The sequence below is a fragment of the Delphinapterus leucas genome, chromosome 14, assembly GCF_059928025.1.
Source record: "Delphinapterus leucas isolate spDelLeu-1000000601 "Yukka" chromosome 14, BTC_Dleu_Yukka2, whole genome shotgun sequence".
In the NCBI taxonomy this organism is placed as follows: Eukaryota; Metazoa; Chordata; class Mammalia; order Artiodactyla; family Monodontidae; genus Delphinapterus; species Delphinapterus leucas.
The window spans coordinates 23,915,196-23,935,529 of NC_143142.1; the positions used below are offsets into that span (position 1 = coordinate 23,915,196).

The 20,334-nt window shown below is 41.6% G+C and overlaps 1 protein-coding gene across 9 annotated transcripts in view; it reads right to left on the minus strand.

Moving 5' to 3' along the window:
* EIF4ENIF1 (eukaryotic translation initiation factor 4E nuclear import factor 1) overlaps window positions 1–20,334 on the minus strand; it is a 42,901-nt gene that overhangs the window by 19,756 nt on the left and 2,811 nt on the right. For 6 of the 9 annotated variants that reach the window (XM_022551087.3, XM_022551086.3, XM_022551085.3 and 3 more), the window contains exons 3-6: window positions 9,461–9,534; window positions 7,081–7,208; window positions 3,571–3,857; window positions 3,117–3,315 (exon numbers count right to left, since the gene is read on the minus strand). In XM_022551087.3, coding sequence (XP_022406795.1) covers window positions 3,117–3,315; window positions 3,571–3,857; window positions 7,081–7,208; window positions 9,461–9,534 — 688 coding nt within the window. The other 3 variants (XM_089894767.1, XM_089894769.1, XM_089894768.1) reach the window with 3 other exon arrangements.

A 20,334-nucleotide genomic window follows, 5' to 3' on the forward strand; every position in this document is an offset into this window, starting at 1 on the left:
CTAGTCCAAGGGCAAGTTTCATTTGCCTACTGACTGTAGTTCATCCTTCAAGGCAAAGCTCAAATGTCACCTCCACTACAAAGTCTGCACTGCCTACCCATTTTTACCCTACCAAAAAATTAATCACCGCCTTCTCTATAATGTTTGTGTTATCTCTCAGAGTACTTATCACACTATATTATAGGAACAGTCTGGTGAGACTGAGCTTTCTGAGGCAGGAAAGCTGCTCTCATCAGCTTTGTCTTACTCTGCAGTGCCTGGTTCATTTAAAACTGAGTTATGTCTGGTTGTTAGCATGGGAAGATAAGGTCTAAGAGAAGCTACCAAGTTTCCATTGACGGAAGCTAACATCTTAGTTTTAGCCAGAGGATGGGCAAAAGGCAAAATCCTTCAGATAAAAACAGACTTTTTCCTTTTAAAATAAGTGCACTGAGATACTGGAAAATCAACTTTTTAATTTGAAGAACAGAACTCCTAAAGCCCCTCCCTGCAAAAGCACCAATGTAAAAGCTGCCTATAGTTTCAAGATCACAGCAGACATGAAGTCCTCCTAGGAAAAAAAAAGTGCCAAAGCCTGGACCCACCCCTTCTCAAAAGGCCCCAACAGGACTGTAGTCTCATTATTCATCCAGGATATTCTAGACCAAGAGAGGCTAAATGCTATCATCTGCTTTCATTCCAATAACACTTCAAAAGGCTAGACAGCGAGGCAGGGGACAACAACGGAAAGGTCAAGTGGCTTGCTTACCCAAGGTCTCAATGCTAGCAGGTGGCAGAAACTTCAACCCTAGGTGGGCCAGCAGTGCTCTTCCATGCTGTGCTGTGTGTGTAAGGCAGCACTGCCCCTCCACAGAGGTGCCTGCTGCCTCAGAACCCTGGGCCTTCTGAGGGCCTAAGGCAACTGGCGAGACGGACGTTTATGAGCCATGGACAAGGCAACGGGCAGCCTCTCCAGTGGGTCAGCACACACGTACTGCCAACCAGCAGAGGTAAACGATGTTCCTTAAAGACTGACATTTAACTAAAACGACTACTTTGGTGGAGGTATTTTCCTCACTTTACAAAGAAACCAAGCCCTAGAAAAGGTAAACAACTTAATATCCTAATCAATGCCAAGTTTGTGTCCTTTTCCACTAGAGCAGTGCTTCTCTCTAACTCATTTAACCCACCAGAACCTGTCTACCTACTTTAGGATGACAGCCAGAAGAGAGTCTGTACTTAGTTCATACTCTTACAAAAAAACTTTAGCATTTCTCCTATTCTCTTTTATTTTGTGTTGAGATGAGAACATCTCTTAACAGAGATGCAAGCAGCAGAAGTGCCCCATGTGTAATTTTATGCCAGCCTGAGAGCAAACTGGGCCTGACAACTGAGAGTGGGTAGGAACATGCATTAGCAGACAAACACAACTGGCCATTTATTGTGATAGTCTCAAAAGCCAGGGACCCAGGAAAGATAACTAAGGGCAAGTGTTATTATCACATTTCAGAATGAACATATACTTTTCTTTTCTTTCTTTCTTTTTTTTTTTTTTGGCTGCACTGCACGGCATGCAGGATCTTAGTTCCCCGACTAGTGATCGAACCCATGCCCCGTGGAGTCTTAACCACTGGACTGCCAGGAAGTCCAGAATGAACATATACTTTTCATTAGAGAGAATACAAATTAAAATTTTCTATCAGTGGAGGGTTTTAACCATTTCCTCCTTCTACATAATTGTTTTTTGTTTATAAGTGAAATACATATTCAAATTGTTTCATTCATCACCATCTGTACCATACCTAGCAATGGGCCCTGTAGAGTAGGTGCTCAACATACACCTGTATTAAAATCATGCAGGCAAGGAACACATTTGTCTTGTCCATGGCTATACTCCCAGCACTATTACATGCCTGCAGAGAACTCTACATACCAAGTTCAATGGAAAGCTGGAACACAGACATAAATGGACTCAAAGGCGCTCATCATCCCTCCCAGTCCTTTCGTTCTTGCAGCCAAGATGCAACTAGAGTACCTGTTTATCTTAAACACAGTAGCTAGGGCAATTAACCAATGGGGTGAGAGAGCCCAGACCCTTAGATTCTATTGATACTTGAGGCACTGCCATTAAACCCACGGGACAGGGTCTTGGTTGTCACCTCTTTCCAGTCCTGTCTCTTTGCATCTGTAAGGTGAGGAGGTGACACTACTGATATATTTTGCTACTTTTGGCTCCTCCCATGTTGATACAAGAATGGTTGAAATTCAGATTTCATCTCAGTTAAGAAAAAGATGGGCTTTTTCTCATCAGAAGCCTGATCTTTACCATGAGGTGAAAAGACCACACTTGCTGGTGCTGCTTTAGTCTGAGTGTGAGACAAAGGCATCTCTCAAAGGCAATTTAACAGCAAAGTCTCCCAGGTTACCCAGCTGCCTCTTCCCTGTTTCCTCTCAAGACCACCAGCCTGGTCACTGCTCTGAACACGACTAGTGGGCCCCCACCCTTCACCAGGTACCCCTCGCACATTAGCTCTGGCTTCTTCAGTTTAGCAAGGAAGATACCCGAGAAAAGTGAGTTTGGGAGAAGCCAAGTGACAACACTATGAATGCCTAACACCATGGTGAAGGAGGTGGGCTCTGAAGCACAGCATCTTGTTCAACTCCGAACTTCCCTACTCACTTCTTCAGTGTCCACAGACAAGTCACATAAGCTGCCTGCATCTCCATTTGCTCACCTGTAAGATGGGCGCAATAATATCTGCTTCACAGGGTTGTCAGAAGTAGGATTATATCGACAAAACGCTTACCACGTGTCCAGTACATACATGCTCAATAAATGAGACCCCTCATTATTTCTATCACATGCTCTTACCTCTGGGGAACCCTTTGGTGTACACAGTGCTCTTACTGGGTAATGGGAGACTTTTCTGTTTAGCACTGCAGGCAGGACAAATTGAGGAGACAGTACCATCTACACACACTGAACTCACACTCAGGAAGAAGTTTCAAAATCAGGCTTCAACATTAAAAACTTGCCACTTTTAACACTGGTGCCTATTCCTAAGTGTACAATTAAGCCAATTATAAGCACATCTCATTTCAGAACAGTGAGCTTTCCTCTGAAAATTTCTGCTGACCTTCCTTCACAGAGGCTGTCCGTCGCCTTGTTCTTTTTCTCCCCTTATGGTCTTCTTCCAGTATCTTATCATCAAAGCCAGTCAGCTCAATGGTTTCAGACTGACTTGTGGGTCCAGCTGAGAACCATTCTGGTTCTTCTTCTGTGTAGGAATCATTTCTTCTACGCTCAAAGACACGCTTACTATCCACAAACTCCCTCTGGAAAAGTACATAATGCAAAATAAAAAACAGGACTCTAGTTACGGCATTTCTACCTCAATCAAGGACGGATGAATTAAAGAACGCTCAGTAGTACAATAAGATGCTATGCTATAGACCTGAAGCCCCTCCCCAACCCCCAGCTCTCTGTTCCTCTCGCTGGCTTAACAACAGGCTATGTTCACCCAGCATTTCAGGGTAACCCGGTATAAACGAAGTGAACACACGAGGTGCCAGAGGATCTAGAAGACAAACCCTGAAACGCTTGTCCTTGTAGTCCCTCTCTCGGTCTCTGTCTCTCAAGTCTCGCAGGTCCTTATCGCTAAGACGGTGATCCTTCTCAAAGGTCCGAGCAGAGATTATCCTCCCACTGCCAATCCTTCGTCCACCAAGCAGGCGGAGCCCATCACTGTCTTTCTCCAATGGGCTTCCTGAGCGCCGGGAGCTAATAGCAGCTGTCACGTGGCAGCCCCCTCCAAAGCTTCGTCTCTGTGGGCTGAGAACAACATCTAAGTCATCTTCTTTCACACGCTCTCGAGGATCTGGAAAGATGCCGGGAAAAGAAAGTTAAGCAAACCAGCAAGGGCATTCTTCCTCTCTAGGTGGTCTGTCCATGACTGGTGGCCATGGGGGTACTGGAAAAGAGTCACCACTAAAACAGCTAGAGAGCTCACATATTTAACAAAGATGAGCAAACCTTCATCTCTTCGGAAGAATAAATATACTTTATAATCAATAATTTTCCATGATTAATCTCCATAATCCCTTTGTTTTGACTAAATCCCCCCCCCCTTTTTTTTCTAAATTTGCTGCGCGGTGCAGCATGCAGGATCTTAGTTCCCTGACCAGGGATCGAACCCACGCCCCCTCCAGTGGAAATACGGAGTGTTAATCACTGGACCGCCAGGGAAGTCCCTTGACTAAATTCTTATCTATGTAATTATTAGCAAATGTTTTGTCAATTAACAAACTACAGTAGGTGTCAGTATTTGAAACAGTAACCACTTAAAAAGTTAAAGTATTGAAAGTATTGAACAGCTGAATATCCACATGCAAAAAGAAAAGACTTAAATTCATACCTACCACCATATACAAAAATTAACTAAAAATGGATCATAGATCTAAATGTAACCCCTAAAGCTACAAAACTTCTAGAAGAAAATATGGAGGAAATCTATGACACTGGGTTAGCACAGTTTTCTTAGGCATGACACCAAGAGCACAATCTATCTTAAAAAATGATAAACTGGGGCTTCCCTGGTGGCACAATGGTTGAGAGTCCGCCTGCCTATGCAGGGGACACGGGTTCGTGCCCCGGTCCGGGAAGATCCCACATGCCGCGGAGTGGCTGGGCCTGTGAGCCATGGCCGCTGAGCCTGCGCGTCCGGAGGCTGTGCTCCGCAATGGGAGAGGCCACAACAGTGAGAGGCCCGCATACCGCAAAAAAAAAAAAAAAAAAAAAAAAAAAAGATAAACTGGATTTGATCAAAATCTAAAACTTTTGCATTTTGTAAGTTACTGTTCAGAGAATACAAAAACAAGCCACAGATTGGGAGAACATATTTCAAAGAATATATCTGAGGGAATTCCCATGGTTAGGGCTCTGAGCTCTCACTGCCGAGGGCGCCGGTTTGAACCCTGGTTGGGGAACTAAGATCCTGCAAGCCACAAGGCGTGGCCAAAAAAAGAAAAGAATATATCTCATAAAGGACCTGTATCCGATATATATAACAACTCTTAAAAACTAAAAAGGACAACTGGTTTGAAGAGCCACCTCACCAAAGATGATATATGGATGGCAAATAAATATATGAAGAGATACTCAACATTAATCATTAGGGAAATGTAAATCAAACAGTAATGTGATACATGCCTATTAGACTGGCTAAAATAAAAAAGACTGACCGTTCCAAGTGCTGATGAGGATGTGAAGCAAGTAGAACTTTCACACACTGCTGGTGGAAATGTAAAATGGTATAACCACTTTGCAAAACAGCTTGGCAGTTTCTCAAAACATTAAAGATACATCTACTATAGAACCCAGCCATCCGACTCTTAGATATTCAGCCGAGAAAAGAAAGCATGTCTATAGAGAGACTTGTACATGAATGATCAGAGTAGTTTTGGTTAATAGTCAGAAACTTGAAACAACCCAAATGTCTATCAACAGATAAATCGATAAACTATGGCAAATTCACACAATGGAATACTACTAGGCAATAAAAAGGAACGAACGTTTATATACCCCCAAACATGAATGAATCTTAAAACAACTATTTTGAGTGGAAGAAGCTACCCAAAGAATACGTACTGTATAATTCCATTTATATTAAATTTTAGGAAATGTAAACTAATCTATAGTGACAGAAAGCCGACAAGTGCTTGCCTGTGGGGTGGGGGTGGAGTGTAAGAAGGGACACATGGGGTGCTAGGGAACTTTTAGCTGTGATGGAAATGCTTATTACTTTGATTGTGGTAATGGTTTCACATTGTATTCACATGTCAAAACATCAAATGGTACTTTATGTGCCATTTATGTACCAGTCTATTGAATGCCAATTTTACCTCAATAAAGATGTAAGAAAAACATGTCACCACACACAAAAATTCTTCCTAGGAAAATCAGAAAACTAAAGATAAGTCCAAGTGAGGAAAACCTCCTTTAATCCTCTCACTAGAAACATTTCCTAAAATGTTTTGGTATGCACTTTTCCAGACTTTCCATGCACTGTCTGTTTTCTTCCAAAAATAAGACACAAAATAGACAGTTTTGTATAACTTGGTGAACATGTCTCCAACATGTTTTTACAGCTGAACACTCCTATATATGGATATACCAAAGTTTACTCAACTTCATTTCTACTGCTGGACATTTAGGTTGCTTCTAAGTTTTCATCTGTGTAGAAGGGTCTTACAGCTCAAGCTACAGTCATCACCCCATCTTCTTTGTTCAGTTCCAAGTTGGTTTTATGATGCGTGTTCCTCTCATCTCAAAGAGTTCCCTCTTACAACTAGTTCCTTGACTAGCTTTTATACTGCCAGCTATCCATTTCACTTTTCTAGTTTAAAGGGGGAAAGGTATGGAAGATCAAACTTTACTCCAGTCGCAAACAACATCGAAACCCGGTATTCAAATCATACTCTATTGTGAATTAAGAATTGCCAGAACTACCTACCTGAGGAAAAGTCTCACCTGAGACTACCTATATTTTCCAGAATTTCTATGTACAGTCTGTTTTTCCCACAAGTAGGACAGACAGCTATTTAAGAGCCTAAAGTGTGTAGTCTGGGTTTGACTTCGTTACTCCCACGCTAATGATGGGGTGGCAGGTGGTGCAGTGTGCAGAGGAGAAGCTTTGGAGCCCAACGATCTGATCTCAGAACTACCTACCTGAGGAAAAGTCTCACCTGAGACTGGGCATAACCAGCTCACCAGCGCAGCTTTAGGGTCCCCACATCTAACTCAGTTATCCACTTCAATGAAAAACCTGGTACTTTTAATTCAAAAGCACATAGCCTAATACAGTCTACTCACCACTGCTACATAGGAAGGCTATGATTTTACTCTGCTAATCAGAAATCAACTGTTTAAAAAAATAAAATAAAATTCAAAAAAAAAAAAAAAAAGAAATGAACTGTTAGGTCAGTTTCCTGACAATGATACTTTCTCCCAATGCATAAAACTCTCACAGCTAAGAATGAAGCCAGCAGCAAAGAGCACTGTCTCCAAAACTGCTGCCCCCACTTCTCAGAGACTGTGCTCACCTACTATCCTGCGCACCAGGGAAGGCCGATCTGTATCTAACTCTTTCTTCAGACTTTCCATTGGTGAACTCCGTCCTGAAGCTGGGTAGAGGGAGGCATGCCACTTCTCAGGATCCCAGACACCATCACTGCAAGTCAAAGGACACCAACAGTTAGAACTTGCACCATGAATAACACGTGTAGTCTAATTTCTACTACTTCAGGTGACAGGTTATGGAAACCCCTTTCCAATATAAAACACTTCATGGTTGCCATCAGAATGGTTCTCTCTTTTAAGATGAAAATAAAAACAACTAATAAATTCAGCAATACATTGTTGTTGTTCACATAATAGCAATAGTCACTTGAAAAGCAGTGGTCTGTGCATAAATGAAACATCCAGACCACAAACCTTGGGGTACGTATGGATTATAGTATCTATGCCTGTCCTATACAAATAAATGCTCCATAAATATTGATTACTCAGTTTACTGAAGATTAGTAAAGGGAGGAAAAAGCCCCTTAATCCTCTTATTGGAAGCAGCTCCTGGAAGGCTTAGTGTATATTTTCCAGAATTTCTATGTACAGTCTCAGTTTTTCCCACAAGTAGGACAGACAGCTATTTAAGAGCCTAAAGTGTGTAGTCTGGGTCTGACTTCGTTACTCCCACGCTAATGATGGGGTGGCAGGTGGTGCAGTGTGCAGAGGAGATGCTTTGGAGCCCAACGATCTGGTACCTAACTCTAGCTCTGCTAGGATGAGAAACTCTTTCCTCCATCTCTCTTATTTTCATTATTATTATTAGGCACAATGTCTCCACTTCAGAATCAAAGGGAATATGTGCCCATGATAACTATTTTATGCCAAGAAGAAACAGCTGTAACAAGAAAATTCAATTTGAGGCATAAAAAACCTTTACAGCTTTAATGAAGAAAAAATGAAACAAAAACAAAGAAAACCCCCAGCTAATCTGAGACTTAGCAAAAACTCATAACCAATTAGAATAGCCATTATTCAAGTATCACCCTCACCAGGGGAAAGTGGTTAGGAGTCCAGATTTAGCAACCTTCTGAACTGTCCATGTACAAAATTAAAAAAAGCATGTGCGGGCTTCCCTGGTGGCGCGGTGGCTGGGGGTCCACCTGCCGATGCAGGGGATGCGGGTTCCTGCCCTGGTCCGGGAGGATCCTACATGCCGCGGAGCAGCTGGGCCCGTGGGCCATGGCCGCTGGGCCTGCGTGCGCGGAGTCTGTGCTCCACGGTGGGAGGGGCCACGGCAGTGAGAGGCCCGCGTACCACAAAAAAAGAAAAAAAAGCGTGTGCTAGTCTATCAAAAAATTAAACACTATATATATTTTTAAAAATGTGGGCCAATATGAACCATCTACCTTGATATTTAAGAAGTGACCTTAGGGCTTCCCTGGTGGCGCAGTGGTTGAGAGTCCGCCTGCCGATGCAGGGGACACGGGTTCATGCCCTGGTCCGGGAAGATCCCACATGCCGCAGAGCGGCTGGGCCTGTGAGCCATGGCCGCTGGGCCTGCATGTCCAGAGCCTATGCTCCGCGACGGGAGAGGCCACGACAGTGAGAGGCCCGCGTACCGGGAAAAAAAAAAAAAAAAAAAGTGATCTTAACGTCTTAAGATAACCATAAGAAGTGCAATGTAGGGTTATTCTAAGAGACTTTCAGACCATTTTTAGCTATAGCCTTCTCAAACCAAAGCTTTCTACCTTATGAAGGAGCCCAAGATGCAAAAGGGCTAATGTGGGGACTTCCCTGGCAGTCCAGTGGTTAAGACTCTGTGCTTCCACTGCAGGGGGCTCAGGTTCCATCCATGGTCAGGGAACTAAGATGCCGCATGCCGTACAGTGCGGCGAAAACAAAACAAAACAAACCACACCAAAAAATCTGAATGGCTCTCTTGTTTGGGGGTGAGGGGTGGGAGACTGATAGAAGGCCCAGAGTCCTCCTGATCGTCCTGCCCCAGGCAGGCCCTGGAAGGACCCTCGAAGCACAGTGCAAAAAACCATTGGTAGAGAGAAAAGACTCTGGTCAGGACTCCTGTGTTCAAGTCTTAATTCTGCTTTTTGACAAGGTGGCTTTGACCAATGTGTCATTTTCTAGTTTTAGTTTCATCACCAGTTAGTTGAAAGAGAATTGGTTTAGTTGTCCTTAGAGTTCCTTGCAGCTTAAATCTCTGAATTTCAGCTAATTAATAACAAAGCCGATGAAGACAGTGCAGTGAGATGCTATTTAGTCATGTTCATAGCTTACGTGCAATTTATTTGTGTGGAAGCCCAATGTCATTACCCCTGAAATCTCCCCACTCGTAATTCCAGCAAAACAATACAACTCCATTTATTAAGTTTGGTGTAACAAGAAGTTGACCCCCACAGATACCTGTCATATTTCTCAGAGAGGCACGAAGGCCTTTGTTTGGAATGAGGGCGTTCTTTAATATCCAAGAGCTCCTCCTAGAAAGAGAAATCATATGGTGATTTTGAACAATATTTCTTGGGCCACATATTTTCAACTTATTTTTCTTATCAGTAACTGTCTACCTTAAGCAGTTCATACAGTTCTTATTTATTTACACCCTGACTTATTCCAGAAAGAACCAGAGTCAGCTCGAGGCTCTCAGCAGAAGCTCAAGTAGAATTAGCAAATAACGTAAGTGATTAGTTTATTGCTAAAACACACTCTCTCATAAACTTCTGTCCAATAATACACCCCACAACACTGAACGCTGATCAAGGCATGGTAGCTTTAGGCTTACATAAAACCTTCAGCTATTCTGACTGGTCTTAAATGCATTAGATGCCAACTTACAAAGGGATAGATTTTTTTTTTTTAATGTACATGGTCGTTTACCCCTAAATACTTCAGTGCCTGTTTCCTAAAAATGAGCATATTCTTTCACAGCCTTTTTTTGTGGCTCCATGAGAGAATTAAGCCCTATAGAAAATAATTTGAGTGACTATTTTTCCATTCTCCCAAGGATTATACTTGGCCAGTATCACTTTAGATGCACAGGAGAGAAGAGAATCTATTACATACAATGGATGCCTTAGGGCATAAGGGCTCACTTCTGCAGAACCTGGTTGAGAAGCGCTGTCAGTTTTATACAACCAGTTATCAATAACACTTTATCCCTCTGGATTCCAATTTTGTCAAATGACCCAATAATGTCCTTTATATTACCTTTTATTAGAATCTAACACAGGATCCAGTCTAGAACCAGATATTGGTTGTCATGTCTCTTTGGTCTCTAATCTGGAACATTTCTATAACTTCTTTTGTCTTTTATGACATCAGCATTTCTAAAGAATAAAGCCTACTTTTTTTTTTTTTTTTTTTAAAAAGAGAACATTATTCATTTTAGGTTTGTCTAATGTGTCTTCATGATTAGATTGAGGGTAAGCATCTCTGGAGCAGAATACTAACCTAAGAGATGTCCACCTCGGAGCATCACCTCTGGATGCCTATGTCACCCATGTGCCCCTCATCAGTGATGTTAACTTGATGTTAACCACCTGATCAAGGTATTCTCCAGTTTTACTCTTTAGTTACTACATTCCCATTTGCAATCAGTATGCAATCTGTGGGGAGACACTTTAAAATCATCCAAATATTCTAGCCTTCATCAAAATTTCCCCATAAATTTAGCATCTATTGGTGATTCTGAGCCAAACCAATATTGATTTTTCAACTGTAGGCCTCCCTCCATAATTACCAGTCAGGCACTTGGCATTCCACTGTAAATACAAACCCTCCCTTCTCCCCCTTTTATTTACCTATTTATTATTGACATGGGCTCACAGATTCCCAGCTTTTCCAATCGTCTATAATTCATTAATGTCCTTAATTATTTTGGTGCTCAAATTGAGAGTCTCTTCAAGCTGGCTCCTGCATCCTTTTGACATGCCCCATCATTTTTTAAAAACACTTTCTTACTTTCTATCTTATGTTGTACTCATCCTGGCCTAACCCCAGAGTCAGCCATTCCTTGAGAAATCCAAGTTCCTTTAAGTGGGGAATAGTATAATAAATCAAGATTTGGGAACTGGGTATCCTCATTTGCTTCTAGGCCCTCTCAGCAGAACTAGGAAATATGTGCGGTTATATATGCACACGTGTGCACACACACACACCTGCTCATACACATGCATATACACAAAACCACTGCCTCCTTTTTATATAAACATTTTCATAGTAAAGTTAAAAACAGCAATTCCCAGGGCTTCCCTGGTGGTGCAGTGGTTGAGAGTCCGCCTGCCGATGCAGGGGACACGGGTTCGTGCCCCGGTCCGGGAAGATCCCACATGCCGCGAGCGGCTGGCCCCGTGAGCCATGGCCGCTGGGCCTGCGCGTCCGGAGCCTGTGCTCCGCAACGGGAGAGGCCGCAGCGGTGAGAGGCCCGCATACCGCAAAAAAAAAAAAAACAACACAGCAATTCCCAAACTCTCAGTACCAGTAAAATGCTACAACTGCCTTGCAAAAAAGCATATACCATTGTGCTGTGGCCTCTCCAACACCCCCGTCACAGGCCTCACAACAGAATGCTTGCTGCTTCTCTGATCACTGCTTCCCATATCTTGGGGTAAATACGGAGGGATAGAGTTACTCTCTCAGCCTACAGGAATCACAGCATATAAGCATGCCATGAAGTTACTCAGTATCTTCAGACACCTGAGGCACCTAAATGTTTTCTCCGTTAGGTGAGAAATAGCAAAATGCCCTAGAACAAGATGACATTTTAGTTTTAAAACCAGAATATCAATTATTTACATTTATTTAGGATTCATTTATGGATTATGTCTTATTAATTGGGTAGATATACCTAGAAAAATTTGGAAGTCTGAGATAAACAGAATTCCAAATATAAGAAAATGTCTAAAGGCTACTCAAAATTCTGAAAAAACTGTCGAAGTACTGACATACCACCTGCAAATTGCCAGTAGAGACTGGAGTCCAGTGAAATCTGCATGGTGAACACAGCGTCAGAAGGGCAGGGGTGACACAAATTTGGTGGTGAGGGGTGGGGAAGATGGACCAATAGTAGTTATGATGATTGCAGATGCAACAATACAGAAATCCTAAGAACAGTAGGGCTTAAAACATTTTCCAGTAAAAACAGGAAGGACCTTGCAATATAGGAAATACTTATACACTACAGGAAAAAACACTGCAAAGCAATCTTCTGCTATTAGAAGCAACCTAAAGATTATTACATATCCCCTCGCTCCACCACCCTCAAATCCAAATATTAAACTAAGAACCCTAGCATACTATTAAACCAAGGGCAATGTATTTTATACTTAAATATGTATATTCTCAATATACAAAAAGTTTCTAAACAATGAGGCTCTGTTTGAAACTTTTAACTCCAAATGATAATAGGGAGCCCAAGTGATAGGTGTTCTCTATTACTACTGCAGCTGTTTGCTGAAACGCTAATAATTTTTTCTATTTATTTAGGAGTCAACTTGCAAAGATTAAAATTTTAACACAGCCACAAAACATGTAGATGGACCAAAATGTTCTATTTGTGGGGATCAAAAAATATTTGAACAAAGGTAAAAAAAAGCCTTACAATCAAGGGAAATGAGGAGGCTAAGGAGAGATGACAACTAAATGTAATATGGTCTCCTGGATGGAATCCTGGAACAGAAAAAGGACATTGGTTTAAAACTAAGGAAATGTGAATAAAGTATGGACTTTAGTTAATCACAATGTATCAACATTGTTAATTGTAATAACTGTACCATACCAATATAAGATATGTTCCCAGCTTTTCTGTAAATCTGACTGTTCAAAAAAATAAAGTTTACCCCTCTCATACTATATACAAAAAGAAACTCAAAATGTATCAAAGACTTAAACATATGAGCTATGACTATAAAACTCTTAGAAGAAGACATAGGTATAAATCTTCATGACCTTGGATTAAGCAATGTTATTTAGCTATGACAACAAAAGCCTAAGCAACCAAAGAAGAAAGATAAATTTGACTTCAAATTTAGAAATTTTTTTGCTTCCTATGACACTGTCAAGAAAGTGAAATGACAACCCACGGGACAGAAAAAAATATTTACAAATCACGTATCTGGTAAGAGTCTAGAATATAGAGAGAACGCGTACAACTCAACAACAAAAAGACAATAACCCAATTTAAAAAACAGGTAAAAAGATCAATAGATTTTTCTCCAAAGATACACAAATGGCCAACAAACACATGAAAGATGTTCAACATCATTAGTCATCAGGCAAATGCAAGTCAAAACCACAGCGAGATGCCATGTAATGTCTACTAGGATGGCTATTTTTAAAAAAAGGGAAAATAAGTATTAACAAGGATGTAGAGAAACTGGAACCCTCTAACACTGCTGATGGGAATGGAAAATGGTGCGGCTGCTGTGGAAAATGGTGGCAGTTCTTCAAAAACTTAAAACACAGTTACCACATGATCCAGCAATCCCACTCCTAGTTATAAATCAAAGAAAAATGAAAAATTATGTTCACACAAAAACCTTGTACACAAATGCTCACAGCATTATTCACAACAGCCAAAAAGCTTAAACAACCCATGTGTCCATCAAATGATAAATGGTTAAACAAAATGTGGTAAACCTATACAATTAATATTTAGCAACAAAACAGAATAAAGTACTCATACATGGTACAACATGAACCTTGAAAACACTATGTTAAGTGTAAGAAGTCAGACACAAGAGGCCACATACCGTAGATTCTCTTTATATGAACGTTCAAAATGGGTAAATCCATTGAGTCAGAAAGTAGGTTAATGGTTGCCAGGGCCTGGGGGAAGGGGATAAGGGGCGGGGGTGATTGTTAATGGGTACAGTTTGTTTGCCAAGATGAAAATATTCTGGATTAGATAGTAGTGGTGGTTGTACAACTTTGTGAATTTACTAAAAACCACTAAATGGTACACTTTAAAAGGGGTGAATTTTATGTATGTGAATTCTATCTCAAAAAAAATTTTTTTAAGTAAATTAAACTAAGAGGTTTAGTTACCAGAGGTTAATGTTTTGTTTAATTTCTCTTGTTACAGACTTACTGCTCTAATCACAGATTTATAAATGCCAACTACTCTTGGATACAAAAGAGTGGCTCAGGTTGGTAAAAATGTTTTAATTTTCCCTCCCATATTATTCCAGTTTTCTTTGTTGACTTTATACGCTTGGCATATTCTAGGTGTGAATGCTCAATGTACAAACTTGACAGGCCTGTAAGAGCACAAAGTGGAACAGTGAGCGAGTTGCACACAGGCATCAACCACGCCAGCAGCACCGACTGTGCCACGGTATGCCTCTGACCAAATGCAATGTCCAAAACACAGACCACTTGTCTACAGAGGATGAAGAGCAATTTTCTTTATTAATAGGCTGAGAAGTGGGGAAACAAAACAATTCTTGGATTGAAGAGCTCCTAGGAATAACTTTAAACGTCTAGGTCAAACTACAGGTACTGTTCTTAAGAGCAGGGCTTCTTAAACCAGTTTCACAGCATCAAGGAAACCATACACAAAACACATTTGTGCAATTTCTGCAATGAGTGTTCATCTCCAATGGTTATCCAAAGACCTCCAATGGACCCCACAGAGGTTAAAAAGTAGTGCTTTAAACCAATCATGTTTCTCAAAATGTGGCCCAAGGTCCACCCCAACATTTAGGGAAAAATGAGATCCTCCTCATTGGGTTTAGAGAACTAAACCTGTTACCTTCAGCAATGTCTTAAGTTGCTTAAGATGGTATCCCAGCTTGAGAGGATCCCCCAGTTAAGTGTGGAGGAGAGAAACCATAAGCTAAGTCAACACAGAGTTTGCTCTTTCGTAACTGTCCACAGAACACTTCCTGTGTGCCATGCTTAGTGGCTAGCACAGGCAGATGACTGTGGTCCCTGGCCCCACTGCTCTCCAATCTCTCAAAAGAAGTCTTCTTGAACTTGCCATCTCAAGAGTCCTTAACAGCAACTATTCCTGGAAAGGAATCCCTCTGGGATATTTTCAAAGAAAACCTTCAAGTTTGGCTAAAGGCAAAATACTTCGAAGTGCCCATTTTGAACTGGGAGTGTGCCTTCCCGATGAGTATTTCAGGAGGGAATGTGAGATTACCCTTTTGTAGAGTCCTGACAATCCATAGAAACTTACATCGTGAACAAGTTCACTAAAATTATCATCTGGACAAGAGAAGAGTTATCAACAGAGACCTTAATTTTTGCATAGGTTACTAAAACCTGACCAGGCAAGAACAAGCTGCTAATTGGCTAAGAGTCCCACACCCAAGGAAGTATAAACACATTTTCTTAGTTTTAGCAGCCTTCCTTAAAGAAAATGTGTCAAGTCTTCCCAAAGAGTCTATTTGGGAATTACTAATATGGACACCCACTTTCAGTGATCAGAATTAAAGCAGAAAGCAAATGATGTGAGTATAAGCCCAGAGCAACAGTGGTTAAAACCTTATACAGTTTCTTTCTGCAGAAATCCCCTGCAGAAGCAGCTATGCATTCTGATGACAATCTATTATAGAGTTTCACACAAGTCACTTACAGAAGGAGATGAAAGGGGAAATGTTCTTTACCTCCGTGAGCTGAATTCAATTCACAAGAGTAAAAAGCCCAACTTTTTATGATTACCGTGGATATTTTTATTTTACTGTTAGTGGTCTGAGCGCCGTAGAAGTGCCCCAGTATCTCACCTACGTGTGCCTGGCTCTTCCTAAAGAAGGCAGATGTCCCTGGAGCAGCGCTTGGGTTGGGTCCCCCTTTGACCTCCTCTTCTAGTCCCCACCCTCCACACACCCACTAACATTGGGCTTGGCCCATCAGGCTCTCAGATGGTTGCTGACTGACCTGATATTTCAATCTATGAGTCACATGACTTTTCTGAAAGGCTTAGAAAGCTTTTAAAAATAGATCACAATGGGGTAATGGCATTCAGAGATGACAGCCAGGGCAATGGAGAACGAATGACACACGGGGTGCCTGAGATACCTTCCACCATCCCCCACTCATGAGGTTTGTTGCTAAAGGGGCACCGTTTAGAACAGTTCTTACAGGCAGGTCAGGATGCAAACTGGATCCTGCAGAGCTGATAAGCAGGACTCAGCACCTGGATTCACCCAAGCCTCTAATGGTGGCTGATTTGATGCAAAGACTTTCTTCTATTGAAAGGATTTATGTGAAGCTAAGAAAATGGGAATAGGGGGGAAAAAAAAAGGAAACCCTGCTTTTTCTGTTGATCTGGCCAACACAATAAAAATAAACCTTGGCTTTTAAATGCGTTTATACAACCGATAAAAGCAATGTAAAACATGAAGTAAGCAGGTAAATAAGTACCAGAAGGAAACTTATGAAAATCATTTTTAGGGTGGTAGCATTACATCTTCATAGTGCTTTCTGGTTTCATATTAAAATGGAGATGGTTACTGTGACATTTAGAAAATAAGCACCTTGATCTAAAGGTGGTATCTAAAGAAGCTATCTTTCAGTATCTCCCCCTACCTTTATTACAACATAAGCAGTTTTTTTTTTTGCGGTACGCGGGCCTCTCACTGTTGTGGCCTCTCCCGTTGTGGAGCACAGGCTCCGGGACGCGCAGGCTCAGCGGCCATGGCTCACGGGCCCAGCCGCTCCGCGGCATGTGGGATCTTCCCAGACCAGGGCACGAACCCGTGTCCCCTGCATCGGCAGGCGGACTCTCAACCACTGCGCCACCAGGGAAGCCCTGATCATAAGCAGTTTTTAACACTTATTGTGTGGCAGCCACTTTTCTAAGCACTTAATATTCATTTTCTCATTTATTCCCCACAAAAATCCTATGGGTTAGATACTATTCTATCTGCATTTTACAGAGGAAAAAAGATGAGAGTCAGAGAAGTTGAGAATATGACTGAAGGCAACACAGGTTAAGCAGGTGGAAGAGTGGGGGATCCCAAACCAGGCAGTGGGGCTCAGTGGCCCCTTATCCTCTCCTCTCCAGTGATTCTCTTGAGAGGACAGGGGAAGGTGCCCAACCCCTCTCAGCAGCTTTGTCACTCAGTGTTGGGTCTGTCCCAGTCCAGTGGGACTGCTGGGAACCCTGAACGAACTGCCACCTCCTCGGGCAGGCTTCCCCTAGGCCAGCTCCTCTTACAGCACCCCTTCCTGAACCAAAGATTTAGGAAGGGGTGCTAGAACCACAGATTTCTATGCCAGACGTTCCAATTGTGAAATTACTGGCTCATTATCTAGCTAGAAGTTCCCACCATGAGGAAGGAGGAGAGGATACCCAAGGGGGCAAGGGCCCTTAATCCCAACTTTTCAAGATGACTTAAAATCGGAACAGGTAGGAAAGAGCAGTCAGAAGACAGTATCTATGGTGTTGCCAGCCAGCCCCCTCTAAGAACTTCCAGTCAGGTTTCTGGACAGCTGAAACATTAACATGGTATCATGATTTTTGGTACCACAATTCTGCCTTCCCCCATATAAACAGGCACCCCTATTTTTATACTAGCTTATAAGTTTATAGCTAAGTGCCTCACTGAAATGCCACCTGTTAGAGCTTACTATTTAACTCAGTTTATGAGATACCCATGAAGTATGGGTATGAAGTACCCATGAAGATCAAATGAGATCTTTGTATAGCAAAAACTGACCATCGGACTACTGATTTCAACCTAGAATTTAAATCAAAGAGTATTCTCAAAGGCTTGACTTCAAGTCTTGCAACTGATTCTCTCCAAGAAGGCTAGAAGGATTACTCAAATCAGTCCAATTCAGTTGCTTGTCTGTTTTCTTAATGATTTTAAAGCAAAGGGAATTCTCTGGTGCTCCAGTGGCTAGGACTTGGTGCTTTCACTGCTGGGGCCCGGGTTCAATCCCTGGCCAGGGAACTAAGATCCTGCAAGCTGTGTGGCATGGCCAAAACAAACAAAACAAAACAAAGACACAAACATGGCTGTACCACTGTGACCAACTGCCCATCAGCCACAAATTAGGGTGGCTTCCTTTAAAGATCCCTACAATGACAAATAAAACGGTGCCAATTTATAACTGGTCAAGGCAATGAAGAGCACACAGGTATAACTCAGATAATCCAACACCTATTTTTCAGCTGGTAGATTTAACATGCATGGTTAACATTGGTCAGTATCAAGCTGAATATTCTGAGTGTCCTCCGCTTTTATTCCGTGTCCAGCTGGCAGGTGACAGCATTCAACAAGGAGTCAGTGGCAAGCTACAGGAGCAAAGGAGAAAGCACAAAGTACGTAATACTTTGTGATCTAAGAAAATCAGTCTGTTCGCTTGAAGAAAAAAACATGGATCTGAATAGTGGGACAGGCCAAAGCATTTCTATTTTGTACTTCAAGCAGAAGATGGTATCACTGATAGAAGAGCAGGTACTACATCTCAAGAACTGGTAAACAAGGACCACTGATGAAGGTAAGAAAAAGCTGAATGAGTCCCAAGCTTTTTCCACTAATAAGCCTCACTACCTCCTGTTTTCTAAACTAATGGTTCTCAAACTTGAATCTGAGTCAGAATTCTCTGCATTACTTGTTAGTCAGCCGGTGATGGCTGGCCCTAACCCTTGAGTTTGATTCAATACCTCTGAGATGGGGCCTGAGATTTTGTATTTCTAACAATTTACCAGATGATACTAAATGGTAGTTTTGAGGACCACACTTTGAGAACCACTGTCTAAACCATTTTTAATCCATGACTTTTGATATGAGACCCCAGTCTATAACCTCCCAAAGTCCTTCAACATAATGCAATCACTTTAGAAAAATTGCACATTTGAATACTACCAAAACATAGCTTTTGATCTTAGGAATCTGGCCTGGCAAAATGGACCTGAGTGGGTTTATAAATTAAGGGCTCAAGACCCTCAGGATAGCAGGTGCATATAATAAAGCTACTCATAACCATCCAAATTAATAATCACTGAGACTTAGGAGTAGGCCTGAAAATTCCCAATGTGACCCTAACTTGAGTTCCTGAGACATTCATGGAAACACAATGGACACCAACTGAACCCTGGGGAGTAACTATGCACCTGAGTTGCTTGACAACATCAACACCATATTTCAAGTTCTCCACAGAAGACTAAAGCCTTGCTACTCAAAGCATGGTCAGTGGACCAGCAGAATGGGCACCACCTGGGAGCTGGTTAAGAGGCCACATTTTCAAGTCCACCCCTGCCCTAACAATCAGAATTCACACTTTACCAAGGTTCACAGCTGATCCCCAGACACATTAAGGTTTGAGAAGCTAGCTGGACTAAAGGATGTCCTACCACACAGGAAACTCTGGTCTGTTACCTTGAAAAGCACTCGCCAAACATCTGAACTCCTCCACCTTCATAGGGAAAAAACCTCGAATTCTGAACAGACTATTCACGTTATCCCATAAAACAACTGAATACTACTAAGTGGAGAAGGGTCAAAGCTTAAGAAACCCTCTCATCTGGCCAGTGTTTTTTTGACCCTGTAGTTAATTACAAATCCCTCAATTACAAAAGTTTTCAGAAAAGACATCACTTACAAAAATCACTGAGGACAGTTTCCTTCTACTGCTTCTAAACTTTCTAGCTTGTGAACCTGAAGTGGCAGAAACATTACTAAATGTTTTTTTTTATTTATTCCAATAGTTTGATCCCAATATGTAAATAGGGAGTACGATGGTTCAAATATTATTCCAGTTGTGGAACCAAAAGATTTATTATAGTGCTCAGAACATAGGACTGTTTCAAACTTCCTTCAAAAGGAAAAAGGCTTAGTTTGCCTCAAATCCCACATAAAATTACCAGAGTGTTGAGAAACATATATATGAAAGCACTACCCTAATACCCCAACACTGCCTAAACATGACCCTAAAATTGCCATTAAGTACTCTTGAATGAAGTGGAAAGTAAAACTATTTCTAACTAAACTGGGGAGAGAAGACCATTGAATGTAAACTTAACTGTCAACCTAAAAATTTCTTTAAGGCACATTTATCTAAGCATGGCAGAATTCTGAGGTTGGATTGTCAAAAATGGGCAATATTGAGCTTCTCAGTCTTTACTGTAGACATATATAAGTTCTACACTAAGAAAGACTAATAATATCTTCCTAAAAATGACTTATGCATAAAGATGCATATACATTAAAGATGAAATATACATACTACCCTCTGATGAGTGCGTGACAGTGATTCAAAAGCCTCTATGCTTGGACTCTACACATAAAGTACCAGTCAGAACTTTTATTCAAAAACTGCTGGGAGAC